At 41.1% G+C, this 14,175-nt stretch overlaps 1 protein-coding gene across 1 annotated transcript in view; it reads right to left on the reverse strand.

Moving 5' to 3' along the window:
• Positions 1–14,175, reverse strand: part of KCNH1 (potassium voltage-gated channel subfamily H member 1) — a 169,175-nt gene that overhangs the window by 148,272 nt on the left and 6,728 nt on the right. Inside the window, exons 2-4 of the mRNA XM_079332858.1 lie at positions 9,971–10,094; positions 9,617–9,723; positions 157–285 (exon numbers count right to left, since the gene is read on the reverse strand). Coding sequence (XP_079188984.1) covers positions 157–285; positions 9,617–9,723; positions 9,971–10,094 — 360 coding nt within the window. The remainder of the gene's footprint in view (positions 1–156; positions 286–9,616; positions 9,724–9,970; positions 10,095–14,175) is intronic.

Here is a 14,175-nt window from a genome sequence, read left to right on the forward strand (position 1 = left end):
AGCCATTTCTTGCACAAATGCCATCCCCAGTGGCACAGCTACAAGCTATTATAACATTTAATTCTTTGGCTTGGGTATTTAAAGGACTTCAGCTCTTTCAAGACCAGGGCAAACAAACAAAAGCAACATAAATATATAATTGTGAAAAAGACCAACCTTTACATGAATCATCCTCAATGGGCTGCTTGAAAGCCGTTATGTCATTGAAAGTGCAAAGAAATAAAACCACTTTATCCTGCTCATTTCGAATTGGAGCAATTTTCACAAAGAACCAGACAGGTGTTCCTGGAAACAAACACATCAAAGAGCTGGTCAATGGCAGGCAGAACAGTAAATGTGCCAGTTTAGATGTTTACATCTCAAATCAGCCATCTGCAAAAGTTACTTTAATGTTGGCTTTTTTTACAACACCTATTTGGAAAAATAACAAAGCAGCTAACAAGTCTGTCATTTAAGTTCTCTGCTCTGTCCCTGCTTAGCCTTTTAATCTTCAGGAATCACCCAATTTCTGAACTTCATCTGCAAAGTTAACACTTGAACTTATGAACTGCTTTTTGATCTGAAGGAAGAGTCTTATATATGTGCAAAGGCTGAACACAACAGTGTCTTGCTGATTCTTGGAGGATTTGAGAGCACGCCAGCTGTGCCTAGGACATGAGCATAACACAGAGTTCTCAACTCAAGAACACAACCAGTTTGGTCAACTTTATAATTCCCTGCCAACAGGGAGTGCCCTAAAAAAGACCATGCCCTAACTGCTATAGTAGCCTATGTCTAGATTCAGAGCCAAAATCCAGGAACTCTGGCCCAGTCTGGAAATTCCCCCTTGGAAGGGAAACCCTTCACCAGCTGCTTTCCAGCTTGCCTTGTCCTGAGCCTGCTCCCAGTCACTCCAGCATGGAGCAATACTCCACTGAATTCAGGACAGAACAAGCCATTAGGACCAGAGCACAGGCTGTGGATGGCATCCAGTTGCACTGCATAGAACTGCACCTTTCTAATTGCTGCAGCAGATGAACTGCTAATTAAAACTGCTTGAGAGATTAAAGCCTGCACATCGCAGAAAAAGTTGGTCCCACAACAGAACCCTTCAGATGCTGCTGCCATTTCTCCTTGACCTCTATCCACACAGATCACCTGGAGGAGAAAATCTGTCAGTCAGCCCTGCCTTTCCATATTTCTGGCAGTTCTGCTAGGACTGCTGAGAAGAGCCTAGTGATACCAATGATGTTCCATGTAACAAGGCAGCTATTCCACCAGATTCACTACCCTGATTTCAGTGATATTTGAGTATAAGCTGATTGGAGAGCTCAGAATAAAGCACTTGGCTCCTGTATGTGATAACATGACCTCCCTGAAGGCACCATTTCTTTGTCTGCAGTCTTAACTTCATAGACATAAAAAGATTACTTCTCCCACTCTGAGGCACATGGCAATAGGGACACTCCAGACCTCAGCCTTCAGGGAGTTTGTACATGGGTTTTCAGACTGTCCCTACATCCTCAGAGATGATGAAAACAACTCATTATTGCTTTTGCAAACCCAAGAAGTAAGAGACAGAGAGGATTCAGGCTTGCTTACTGTGAGCAACTATTTTTTTAACATGTCCCTTTTGAGTTTTGTTTGGAGAGAAGGATCTACATACTAGGGGTCAAAATAAGATCAGGATCAGTAGGACCCTCTGGGAAAGCCAGAACAAAGAGCAGCACACAATCTTTGCCACTCACATAGCAAAGTCTATTTGAGAAATAATGATCTTAGAAGACTATTCCTTTTCTTTCTCAGGACACTTCTCTATGCTAGTAATCAGACTGTATTTCACCTGAATTGCTCAGTATTTTAACATGAGCACATGACATGATATAGTTCATGCAATAGTTTTTAGTAACAAGGGCAACTTGTGTTTCCTGGCTGTCAAAAGGTCACAAGAAAACCTCAGGTATCTTACAGGTTACTGTTCAAAAAAGGAAGCAAAGGCAGCTTTTTTCCCAACTATGTTAATATAAGAGAGGTTCTTGTTACCAGTGCCTCACCTGGCTGTTTCCCAGCCTCAGTGCTGAGCAATCTTTTCTGGCTACAGAAAGGTAGGGCATCTCCAAAACCCATGGACAACTTCCATAAACCAAGTTCAATTCCTAAGGCTCCCACTGTGCCTGCATAAGACACAAGCAGTCTCAAACTCTGGCTGAGATTCCATGCCATATGTACAGACACTTCTATAAACAGCAGGGTCTATGATGCATGGAGGCCTCTGCTCAAAAAGCAGAGAAATCCAGATGGAATCACTGGTGGCCATTTCTGAAATATGCCTGCATGGCAGAAAGTATTCAAGGGTCGATACATCTCTTTTTTTTAAAGAGTTAACATTCCAGAACAACTCCTTCCAAAAAAGTATGAACAAACAAATATGCTAAGTGTGAAAAAAGATTCAGCAAAGTAACTATGCCAGTAAAATCATCACTAACTTGCTAATGAGCTTAGAAGACACTGCCACAAAACAGCCAACAGCAATTTTCTAGACAGCAACACCCTTTACACTACCCTTTCTCAAGAGTTCCTAAAATTGCCTATCTCAATTTCTTCTTGCCTACTTGTTTTTCCCAACTTCACATGTGAACTATTCTGAGGCTGATCAAATCCATACCCTGCTTTTACAGAGACTCCTTGGTGACTGCTTTTCATTTTACCCACTTCAACACCCTTCACTAACACTGCAGCTTTTTAATCAGCCAAGATCTCCATCCACAGCCTTGCTTTTTGATCTTTATCTACATGCACTTTTTTTATTAGAGATTTTTTTCCCCTCCCCAAAAACCACTTGCATTGTTTTACTGCTTCAAGCTACAGCCATTCTGCTATGGGCTGCTCACAATATTATCCTTCACAGCATTGAGGCTGAATTACACACTCAGTTTCTTCTCTGCCTCTCATAGCTATGAAAACTTACTACAGTGCTTTTCAAGATGCTGTACTCAACACAGAAAGGATGCAATTCACCCTGCTATTCTGGCTATTTTTCAGATGTATGATGTCATCTTCCCTTTATAGTCATGCTGTAGTATGTTGTTGGAAGATTTTTCTAACATGTTCTGAATGCAGCAAGAGGACTTTTCCCAGTAACCTCTCTAAGGCTGCTGCAGGGCAAGGAGCTTTTATCAGCAGGGTTTTTACTTTCTGACTCCCTTGACTCCCACTCATGTGTTGCATTATTTATAGGAAGAAGGAAGACAAAACACTTTTTTACCTAAAACCAAGTTATAACCTAGTGACATGCCCCACATGCTAAAAGAAAGAGCCAGATGTTCTTGACAGCTAAAAGTAGGCGTGTTTGATGAAATACAAATCAAATATTTGGGTACCCTTGTAATTTCCAGACTGCCACAATCAGAGCAAAATGCAAAATCAAGGTGGTACACAGGACCTGCAGAAATCATCTTCCAGTTTGGGATCTACACGGCAACACTTCAAAGGCAGGAATAAGTAGATGGAAAATTCTGCCAGGCCATGTACCTGCCTCCACAACATTGTATTTTCCCTGCAGTCCCTAAGATCTTGTTAGTGTCTCTTGTGAATAGGAGACAAGTAAATATAAAAATACATGAAAATACATATAAAAACTCATGAGGTGATTGCTCACAATACTGGATTACAGGGGCTTTCCACAGTGCTCTGCAACAAGAGCTCATTCACAGCAGAATTGGGATCTGAAATGTGGGAACACACCAAATGGCTCAACCAAGAAGTGGCCATGCTCAGCTTTTGTCCTGCATACCAGTTTAATTATCAGAAGAATTTTACTTCTCAAACAGTTTATTTAACTATTAAACAGGAAAGCCTAAAGTATAAACCACTTATAAATCAGGTCGGAAACTAGAATTTCAGTGTCCTACAGGCAGCCCTCATGCTCTTGGTGTCAAATCCAATATCCCTGCTCAGCCAGACAACCACAACTAGCAAGAGGCACAAAAAGATTTAATCACAAAAAATGTGATTTTCAGATTCAGCCTGTGGGTTATTCAGGCAGGGAAACTGCAGCATGTTCCGGAGTTCTCACGGCAAAAAAAGAGTAACTTCCCAGTCTGCACTGATGCACAGCCACACAGAAAGTGTTTACCAGTGTTTCCAACAATACATCTACTTCCATTTACATTTTGTTTTTAGTCCTGGCAACCTCTCTCCCTGGTAAAGTTCAGGGACAATACCAGTGCACAAACAAAAAAGTAAACACTCATGAGCTACATTGGCTTCTGTTAGATTTGGAATCAGCAGTGAAAGAATGCAGCATTTGTCTAATGGAATAGCACCAATCATGTTAGAAAAGGGAATGCCCCTTCAAAGCTGCAGGGCAAGCAGTGGCGACAACAGTGAAATTAAAATCTACTATGAATGTCTGACAGGACACACAGGACCAGCCTGACTCATGGTACCCAAGTTACTTAGCCAATCCAGAATTAACAGGTGCAGCTCTTGATAGGCTTTTATGGCCCAAGCACAGTCCTTATGGTGGTGCCTTAAAGCAAAGACTATTTTAAGGGCTGTGATTCAAGCTCTAAATATTCTCCAGCCTAACACACTCTGAACACCTTTCAATTTCTCATCTGAAAGACAAATAGTACTATCTCTTCCTTATCCTTTTTTCCAGTCCTGTGTCTTTCATCAATATGTTCAGCCTCTTGCTGGGCAGGAGCACCAGCATTTCACATGCTATTTAACTTTGGTTGAAGTCTTTCAGGAATTCTTGCATCATCAAAGTGAAAGATATCTTAAAGGTCTATTCCAGCTTCTTCCCAGCACAACCTCTGCATTACTTGATAATGTCTCAGTCTGAGCAGTATAGAAATAGAAACATGTGCCTTTTCTCCAATTCATGCATGCAGCAATGCAGACAGCAGGAGTTAAGGTATATAAACAGTGTGGCTGACCATTACAGCCACTCCTTTTAGGGTTTCACTAATACCCAGGTACTCAGTATGAGATTGTTTCTCTATATCCCACTCAGGCTGAACAATTTTACAATGTCAAACTAGCAAACCAGCTGATGAGGTGTGATCAGAGAGAGTTTGGCAAGCCATTATGCCTACACAGATATTTACCAGGTGTTCAGAGAAGCCCATGAGATTTGACCATGCAAGACAAAGAACAAAAGTTTTCCTACAGACTCCAGCTTTGAGAAAAGAGTGTGTAATAAAGGAGAACAGACCAACTCAGTGTGTACCTCACCTCTCTGTGCCAACAAGAGTGAACCTTTAAATACATTCCCAGCACTTTTAAAGCTGCTGCCTTCGTGTCTTCTCTATCTGGTGTGGGATGCTGTGGCACCTAATGCTTCTAAAGGTCACATCTTTGCATGCTAAGTTTAAAAAAAATCAATTTTAGTCCCCAAAGGTGAAATTGCTGTTCACAAGGGTTATCCTATGACACTGAAAACAAAGTTCAGCACACACTCTTGTACTGCAGTAGTGTTGGCACAGTTCACCTGATTCTGAGTTCTCTGAATAACAGAACCTGAGTATAAGGAAGACACTGTAAAGTTTTGAGATCTTCTTTCCATTTACCCCAGGAAAAATACCTAAGGATTACTGGGAATTCTGTACATATTTGTGGAGAGGACTGCAGGTCTTGCTTGCCAACACATTTGAAGTTGACAAGATCAATGGGAATTACCAGTTTTATGAGTCCAAAATATTTAATTTGACCTTGCTGAAGGTAACTCAACTCACACAGATGGATTTCACAGGAGATGCAGGTGTGCATACTGCTTGACAAATAATGGAGCTACACTTCAGTGAGAGGTTGAGGAGGATACACAAGGAGGAGTCAACTCCAACACCCTCATTCTTTCCTGCTTCTGTTCCTATACAACAATATGGGTAAGCAAAGGTTTCCATCTGGAGACACTACAGACACAGCACACACAAATATAAATGGGTTTAGATGCTTTGAACCAGTAAGAGTTAAGAGAAACTCTTTAGTGGAGGGCAATCACAGGACTACCACCCTGAAGTGAGTTTTGCTGCCTATAAATTAGGATGGGCTGTTTGCTTTTGAACCTCTATAGAAAGCACTGGTCCTGAAGATAAATGCAAATAGAATCAACCAAATCACTATTTTAAGCTGATTTGTCATTTTTTGAGATCTGAAGGCTTTCTAATACACTGGGGGAAGAAGGGAGAAGGAAGGAGGGAAGAAGATTGTGCACATGTTAAAATGAAAATTTTAAAAAAACAAAGGATCAAATAAAAAGACCACAGACACACAGATATTCATGCTATTAAATGTGTTAAATGTCCAAGCACCCAGAAAACAGGGAAGTGAACCCCAGCACAAATTGGAAGTGCATCCCAGCCTTTAGGACTCTCACCATAATATGTCCACTCAGCAAAGAGTTACTGGTTTACCAAACTGCTTTGCAGTGTGCAAAATAGTCACCCATAGCCAACCCAGCATTCTGGCAAGCATTCTGCTGGTCCTATCTGTAGAGAACTTCTGAGACAAAAAAAAAAAAAGGTGTCTTAACACTCTCTCTGCAGCACAGCTGCAGACCATAAGCAATGGGAATGCCTCTGCTCAGACAGGGGACACTTGAAGACTCTTTCTAACTCTTGATGCACTTCACCTTTGACGAGTTCACCCCACTTCAAATACTCTTCCACTGAAGTAGGTCAAGTGCTGCATAGAAAAGGGGGCTAGATTTCAATTGAACATCACCTCTTCAGGGGCAGATAGAAGCAAGTGAATTTTGTATTCTTACAAAAACTCACTTAATCAATAATGAAAGCAAGTGCATAGAGAACAAGCCTGCTTTGGCAACACTTGTATGTCAGGCAAACAAGACAAAGAAAATCCTAGTTTAATTTACTCAGCCATTTTTAACTCATGAGGCTGACCATGAATTTTAAAAACTTAACAAATGTCTGTCGAAGTCTCATAAGAAGTTAGATGTTTAAAACACATCGATTCAGGCAAGGTAAGATGACTAAGGCTAGGTAGAAAACATTTTCTAATACATTATCTGTACCTTTCCTTGGTTTAAGTTCATTTACCTCCACTGACTTCAGATTTAATAATGTTTTAATTTTCCCATATAAAAATAAACAACACTTCCAGCGTCACTGGGTGCTCACATTTAATTAAACAATGGAACTGAAGCTCTCATGCGAAATTACTGTCAGTCTGTCTGTTGTCATCTTGCAGTCTTGATTAAAGAAAGCTTTTACTTTGTCTCCTTCCAGGTATGACAGTGAATCCCCACTGAATGCAACCGGATGGCATCAAAGCAACAATGACAAAAATCTGGTGGCTATGCACCTGTTTGTTCTAATTGCTTCCAATTATCCTGAAGAAGCTCTGTATTTTTGGAAAACAATTATTCCAGAGAATAACAATGATTTTTACATATCTGCTAAGTTATCAAGAGCCAGTTATCAAGGGTAGAGGCAGCATCCATAAATGCAAACATGATGAAGGTAGGAAATTTTATGCTGTTTCTAGAGTTAATACTGTGAACTGCAATGAAGTTTGTGGATATACTGTACCTATCACCAGCTGGATGGGGTATTCTTATCAGACAACCAAGTAAATACTAGCACTGGGTCACTACCATGGAGAGTGCCATATGAAAAAAAATAGCCTATCACTTCTAGTAGCATCATTCTCAGTAGCATCATTCTCTAGTAGCATCAGTCTCAGTCTGCTTTGACATGTAAGACCAGGGAATAATTGTTACTCAGAGAAAGACAAAAATGGATGCTCCCAAAAGTACAAGATTGGCTTGCACTACAGACATCATTATTAACTCAAAACTTCTATTTTGTTTTCCTTTGTTCCTCCAAAAGGATAGAGACTGTACTGTTAAAACAGCCAGAATAACATTAATGTGCAAGATGTGGAAACCATACCAATTATCCAACAACTCAAAAATGGGACAAAAACTTGCTATTTATTGTGACTATTAGTTTATAAGGAGGGTGCAGACAGGTAAATAACAAGAAAAATCTATTTCCCAATTTCACTGGCTAATTTGAAAATGGAAAATAGAATGAAGAATGAACAGAGAGACCAAACAGAAGAATGTCAAACAAAATTCAAGGTCTTTTCCCAAGCTTCCAAACTGAGAGCAGGTTAGAACCAATCATGTTCATTGCCACAGTTCCAGGCAGAGGTAAGGTGACCACAAAGGCAAGGCCACTGAGCAGTCTGGGTAGTAAGTGATTGGTAAATAGAACAGTGTTTTTCTGTGACTTGGCTTATATTAAGAAAAAGTTCCAGGATGTCCTCTTTTTGATATTTTTTCAGTTAAAACTCTCTAGCCAGTCTCTGTAACAGTAGTTAATGTATCTCTCAAGCTGCAAATCTAACAAACATTAGGCACCCTGGGGTTTGTTAAACCTGACAGCCAGCTCTGTGCTTTCCTTTTTCCCATGCCTGTGACCTTCTGTAGGGAGCAGAGCCATGGCAGCTCTGTCCTTCCACATGTCACACAGCACAGCTACTGCACAGCTGCACTTTGTTCTGGGTCACCTCTCCACGGAGGAGTGCACTGCAGGGCAGGAAATATCCCTCCCTCCATGGTTACCTTGCTTTAAATCTGCATTAAAGGCAGAGAGGCCCCAGGCTCTGCTACAGGCCATATGCTGCAGCATGACAGAAGAGTAGCTGCATAGTCTCTTGGTGCCAAATCACTGATAACTAAGAGAGAATTCCAGACTCTCCCAGATCCCAGGACTGCAGCTTATTTATTTGGCTTTGGATGCATAGATGTGAGCTGCATATGGTCCCCATGGCCACAAACTGAGCTAGGAACAGAAATCAGCTTTTAGAAAATAGGTAAACATTGGAGGCAGGTAGTCCTAGGAGGAAAGCAGAACAAAGCAAGGCCATACATACTGTGCATACAGGCAGTTCCAGCTTCATTATCAGAAGGCAAAATTGTTAAGAGCAAAATAAGTTACAGAATGCAATTTTTTCAGCTTAACATCTGGCCAGGTTGAAGACCTCAGTGTATTTACACTTTAGGTGACATAAAGTAGATGAAAATAACTGTGCATGACATAGTCCACACTAGGTGAGACACCAAGTTTGGGGCAAGTAGTTCATCTGCTGAAATGTGCAGTTACAGACAGACTGAATTTCCTAGGAAAAAAATCACATGCCAATTAAGGTTTTTTTGTCCGAAACAAAAGATGTTTCATCTGAAAACATCAGTAGTAGATGAGTTTCTAAAACACAAGATGGGCTCTTTTTATTCCAAAACTACTATATACTGGCTTTGCTATATCAAGTTTTCAAAAACTGAGAAAATATGTTCTCTGTAGTGGAAACTTGCCTAAACTTAGCTTGTGTACTACCATTGTTGATGGAATCTTCAGTGCTGTCTTCAAGCATCACACACAAATTACTCTAAATGTCAGAACATATCAGAAAGCTTCCTCTGCCTCCCTGAGTGACTTTCATCTCTAATGTTCTCATTTCTCCCTTTTAGGCCAAGTGGCAGAACTGGGGCTTATTTAGCCCTAGATGAAGCACTGCCCTCCAGGGTGACAGAATTGCAGTTTACACTACTATTAAGAACAACTTTATGCACCTACAGGAATGAACAAACCAATCCACTACTTACTGTTCTTCTTGTACATCAGGATTTCAAAGGAGTTCATCTCATAGTTCTCAAAGGTTTGCCGGACCTTGTCAATTGTATCTTTGTCTGTCAGCTCTCCATACATAAAACTGCAAATAAACAGAGAAATTCAAGTCAGGTACCAGACAAAGACACAAAGCCGTTTTTTTACCTTGTAAAAAAGGACCCATTTGGAAATGGCTCTTCCTTGATTTTGTTTCACCTGGAAAGCATATTTGACAGATGTAGCCCCAGGAGATAAAAGACAAAACTGGAATAAACAGATTACTTTTCTCCTCAAGCAACAGGCACAACACTACAAGCTATTTAACAGAAAATAAATCTGTTCTCAAATACCTGCAGGTGCTGCTTTTTTGCATAACTTCTGCTCTGTGATATCCTGATAATTTGCAAAATCCATCATTGCTGTAGACAATGGGCCAATCCACGATCTGGGCATTACCCAAGACAAAATTAGTATCTGTTTGAAAAACACATCAGATAGACATTAGTCAAAGGTATGGTTACATTAGAGGAAATACTCATTTCAGAACTCAATCCCAATTGCTTCAGACCCCACACAGTTTTCTCAGGTATCACTCCCACTGCAGTCAACAGCATTATTCCTGGTTTCAATTTTAACTATTTTTTTTAAAGTGTTAATTACTCAGAGCATAAATAAAACATATGATGGTTAAGCAGGTAAAGTTCACCTCTTGGCTGAGGACAGATCCACCCAAGTGTTTCCCTCTGTGCCCCTGATCCACCACGACACTCAGTTTGAATGCAAAGCCTCTAACAAGTGGCCAAACCAACACATGAGCAATATTTCTCATCCCTGAGTGCAGACACAGGGGCTCCTCTCAATACTGCCTTCACTGCTGGCCACACAAACTCAAATACTTGTGTACAGCACAGCATTCCAAGCAGGACACCAAGAACTAGGGCTAGAAATTACACCAGTAGAAAGAACTTGTTTGCAATAGAAGCCAGAAGGAGTTTCAGTCAGTATGAAAAGCAGGATTCACACCTCCATTTTTGCTGGAGCTGTGAGTGCTACATTTTTTATGAGTGCCAACTCAAACCTACACCTGTGCCAAGCAGTGCTGCTCCCTGGGCACTGGCAGGCAGCAGGAGGTGGTGGCTCCTGTCACAGCTGCAAAGATCCTCTGGCTGGGCAGTCAGAAGATCAAGAGACACTCATTTTCAAGGAGAGCCCTTACAGGAGTGCACCACACTGTCTACCTTTCAGTATCCACTCCCAGCTGCTCACACATCCACAGATCTCACTAGTGCTTCCTCTAACCAAATGACATTTTACCTATTAATTACAGAGAATTTAGTTTGTTTCAATTGCCCCTTTCAAAATCTTTCAACCCAAACTTCAAGTGGGTTTAAACGAAGCAGTACTGTAGCTAGCTAAACCCACTGCCCAATTCCACAAGCATGATTAAGTGTATTTTTATACACTCTTTAGAGAGAAATACACCAGTAACGTAACTTCAGGATATTTCAGCTTCTTTGTTTCTCACAGCCTCTTTTGAATACAATGGGCTTTGCTTAGCTGAAGCACTTTCTCCCCAAAACAATACACCTCTTTTACCCATTCCTACTAAGTAAACCAAGTAATTTCTCACTGCTAAAGGAAGTGCTTTTGAGTGTCTATCATAAACACTACCTTAGACTGTGTTAGAATATTTTTAAATTTCATCAGCAAGTACAAAAAAGTATTTTAACAAAAGAAAATACAAGTGTTGGGCCAGGTCCTGCCCTGATCTGAATGGTGTTATTTCATACAAGAATTACTTAAGAATTGCTTCTCACTGCCTTCCCTTCTTAAAAGATAACTTCCCCTTCTCTCCACTTCCTACAGAGTTCCTGTTAAGCATTTGCCTGCTTTTCATGCTTAAACCTTATTGCCTTCAGATAAACAATCTCTTGGGGTTTTTTCACTGAAGGCTATATAGGACACATTTCTGATAACCATCACTGTGATAATCCTACTTTTATCTAGCCTTGCAAGGCTTCTGTGAGTTACAACAATGCTTGTCTCCTATTTATAGGTGAAAACAAAGTCCTAAATCCATAAGGGAATTTAATCTCCAGAAGGTGAGATAGCAATAGCTTAGTCCCTAGATGCCCAGCTCTCAAAGACTTGGGAGATGGAACCTTTGGGAGCAGTGTTGGAGAAGAGAACTGAAAAACTTTAGCACAGCAAAGAGAAATCTGACCAATTTAAACCACAGAAAATAATAAGGTGGATATTTTAAGGTTGGTTTTTCCCCCTTTCTTATGTTTGTTACAATACCTAATATTTAAACATGAGCCCAGTTATCATAGATTATACTTGATTTTTTGCCATTATTGCAGGAACTGAAGAATTAAGTTCCCACTTATGCTTTGGCCCAGCAAAACCCAATTTTTTTGGACTGGCAGTTTCCAAAGGATGCATAGAGAACATGCACACATTTCTCTCCCCCAACAGCAGTTTGGACACTCTCCTAGAAGATGTAGGCTACCTTCAAAAAACTCAACCATTATTTCAGCTCTTGAATGACTTTTCTAACCATCAAACTACCACAACGAATAGATGTCAACATCCTCACCATGTGATTTGCAAGTCAGTATGACTTGGCTGTTGTATTTTATGCACCCCTATTATTCAACACTGGGTGAGCCTCTCTAGCATGGAAAGGTACAATGTTTCATGAAAGTTCAGGCTGGGTTTAGTTGTGAGTTAGAAGCAAGCTGAGAGATGTTTATGTACCCATAAAGTTTTAAAGGAAAAATTTTGTACAACTGTCAAACAGAGAACAAGTCAGAGATTTTGATAATCCCATTGTTTCATAAGTGTCTCTCCATTCTAGCTCATTCCAACTTCATGCATCTTGGCCTTTCTTTGATCTGGGCTTTAGGCAGCTGACAAACACACCTCATTTCTTCAGAAGTGTCTCTGACAGCAGTGCCTGTGTGAACACTGGCAAGACACAGCATAAAATAAGGACTCCCACTTACAACTTCACTGCATAGCTTGTTCTGATGGACAACCCAGAGGTAGAAGGGCTGTCCTCCTTGCTATCATTTACATTCAATTGCACTGACATCCCTGACAATGTGCTGCTTGGGGACAGCTCATAATCTGTTAAAATTTTTTCCTAACATAAGAAAATACTGAATAACATGCAGTGAGGCAAACACTGCCATTCCATCTGCAGGGACACAGGGTCCCAGAGGCCAGGAAACAGCTGTGGCTTTGTTACACAACAAGCATGAAGGGATGCTCTAGTGAACTCTGAGTATCACAGAGCAGAGACCCTTGGGGACTCACAAGTGGGTCAGCAAGGCCAGGAAAGGAGCTGGCCAGAGGAAGACCATGAAGAAATCCACTGCTAAATTCTCTTCAAAGACAGGGATGCAATGGACATGTAATAGCAGCAGTATCAAAACTATTTAGCAACTTGAAGCACCTCTTTGAAAGGACTCAATGAACTCCCCTACTTAAAAGTTTTTATCACAATGGCAACTGTGTTAGCAGTATTGCCTGGCCCTTCTTATGAGCTCCAAGAAAACCTGAGCTAGAACTGGACAGGGCAGGTTCATAAAGAAGACCTGGACTTTTGGCTTGTTTTGCACTTGGCACAGTCTGAACAAGAGCATTGGGAGGCAAGGAAATATGCAGAGTGCAGAAACATGCTGCAGAAACACAAGTAAGAGCTGTAGCACCACAAAGGCAGCACAATTACCTGCATGAGTAGGGCAGGCTTCTGCAGCATGGATTACTTTGTAAAGCACATCACTTCATATTTTCTAGCCTGCATTTTCCCCAGGTTAGCTCTGCTCACTGCAGTATACCCACGTCAGCATCTACACACTCTCATGTCAGATCCCATTTGGATTATCACTTTAAAGTAGACATGGCCACTTAAAAGCAACAAGAAAAACATTTTAACTCCTTCCAAAATGCAAGAATGGGTTTCACTCAGTCACTGAAACCAGTACTTTCTTCCATCAGAAGAATCAGAAGATGTCTTTCTAAATAACCTCGGTCCTTTTAACAGTAACAATAACAAGTGAACAGAGCACCCATCTTACCAAAACCACTCTATCTACTGAATCCTACTGTTACATTTAGTACTTTGTTTAACCAAAACTCTCCATCAGCTTCTAAAATTCCTGTAGATAAGCTGCACTCACAGACATTTATCTGGCCAGGACTAGCTGACTGAGGAGTAGTCACCTCCCTGCATGAGCATGGAGCAAGTTACCGAAATGTTTTCCCATTCATTGCTCTGCAAAGCTGCAGATTCACTCCTACTGTATCCCAGCCTTTCCTGTAACATGGATCTTGCCAAGCTGACACCCTCACCTCTTTCTAGAGGCCATCACACCAGTTCTACCTTCCCTGTCCCACCAGTGAGGCACAGGTCCTCTTCTGGAACACACTGGCAGGAGGTCAGAGACCAACAGCCAAAAATATTCCCATAGCACTGTCAGACACGAGAGGAGGGAGAGGGAGAGGGAGAGGGAGAGGGAGAGGGAGAGGGAGAGGGAGAGGGAGAGGG

This window comes from Erithacus rubecula (assembly GCF_903797595.1).
Source record: "Erithacus rubecula genome assembly, chromosome: 2".
Classification (NCBI taxonomy): Eukaryota; Metazoa; Chordata; class Aves; order Passeriformes; family Muscicapidae; genus Erithacus; species Erithacus rubecula.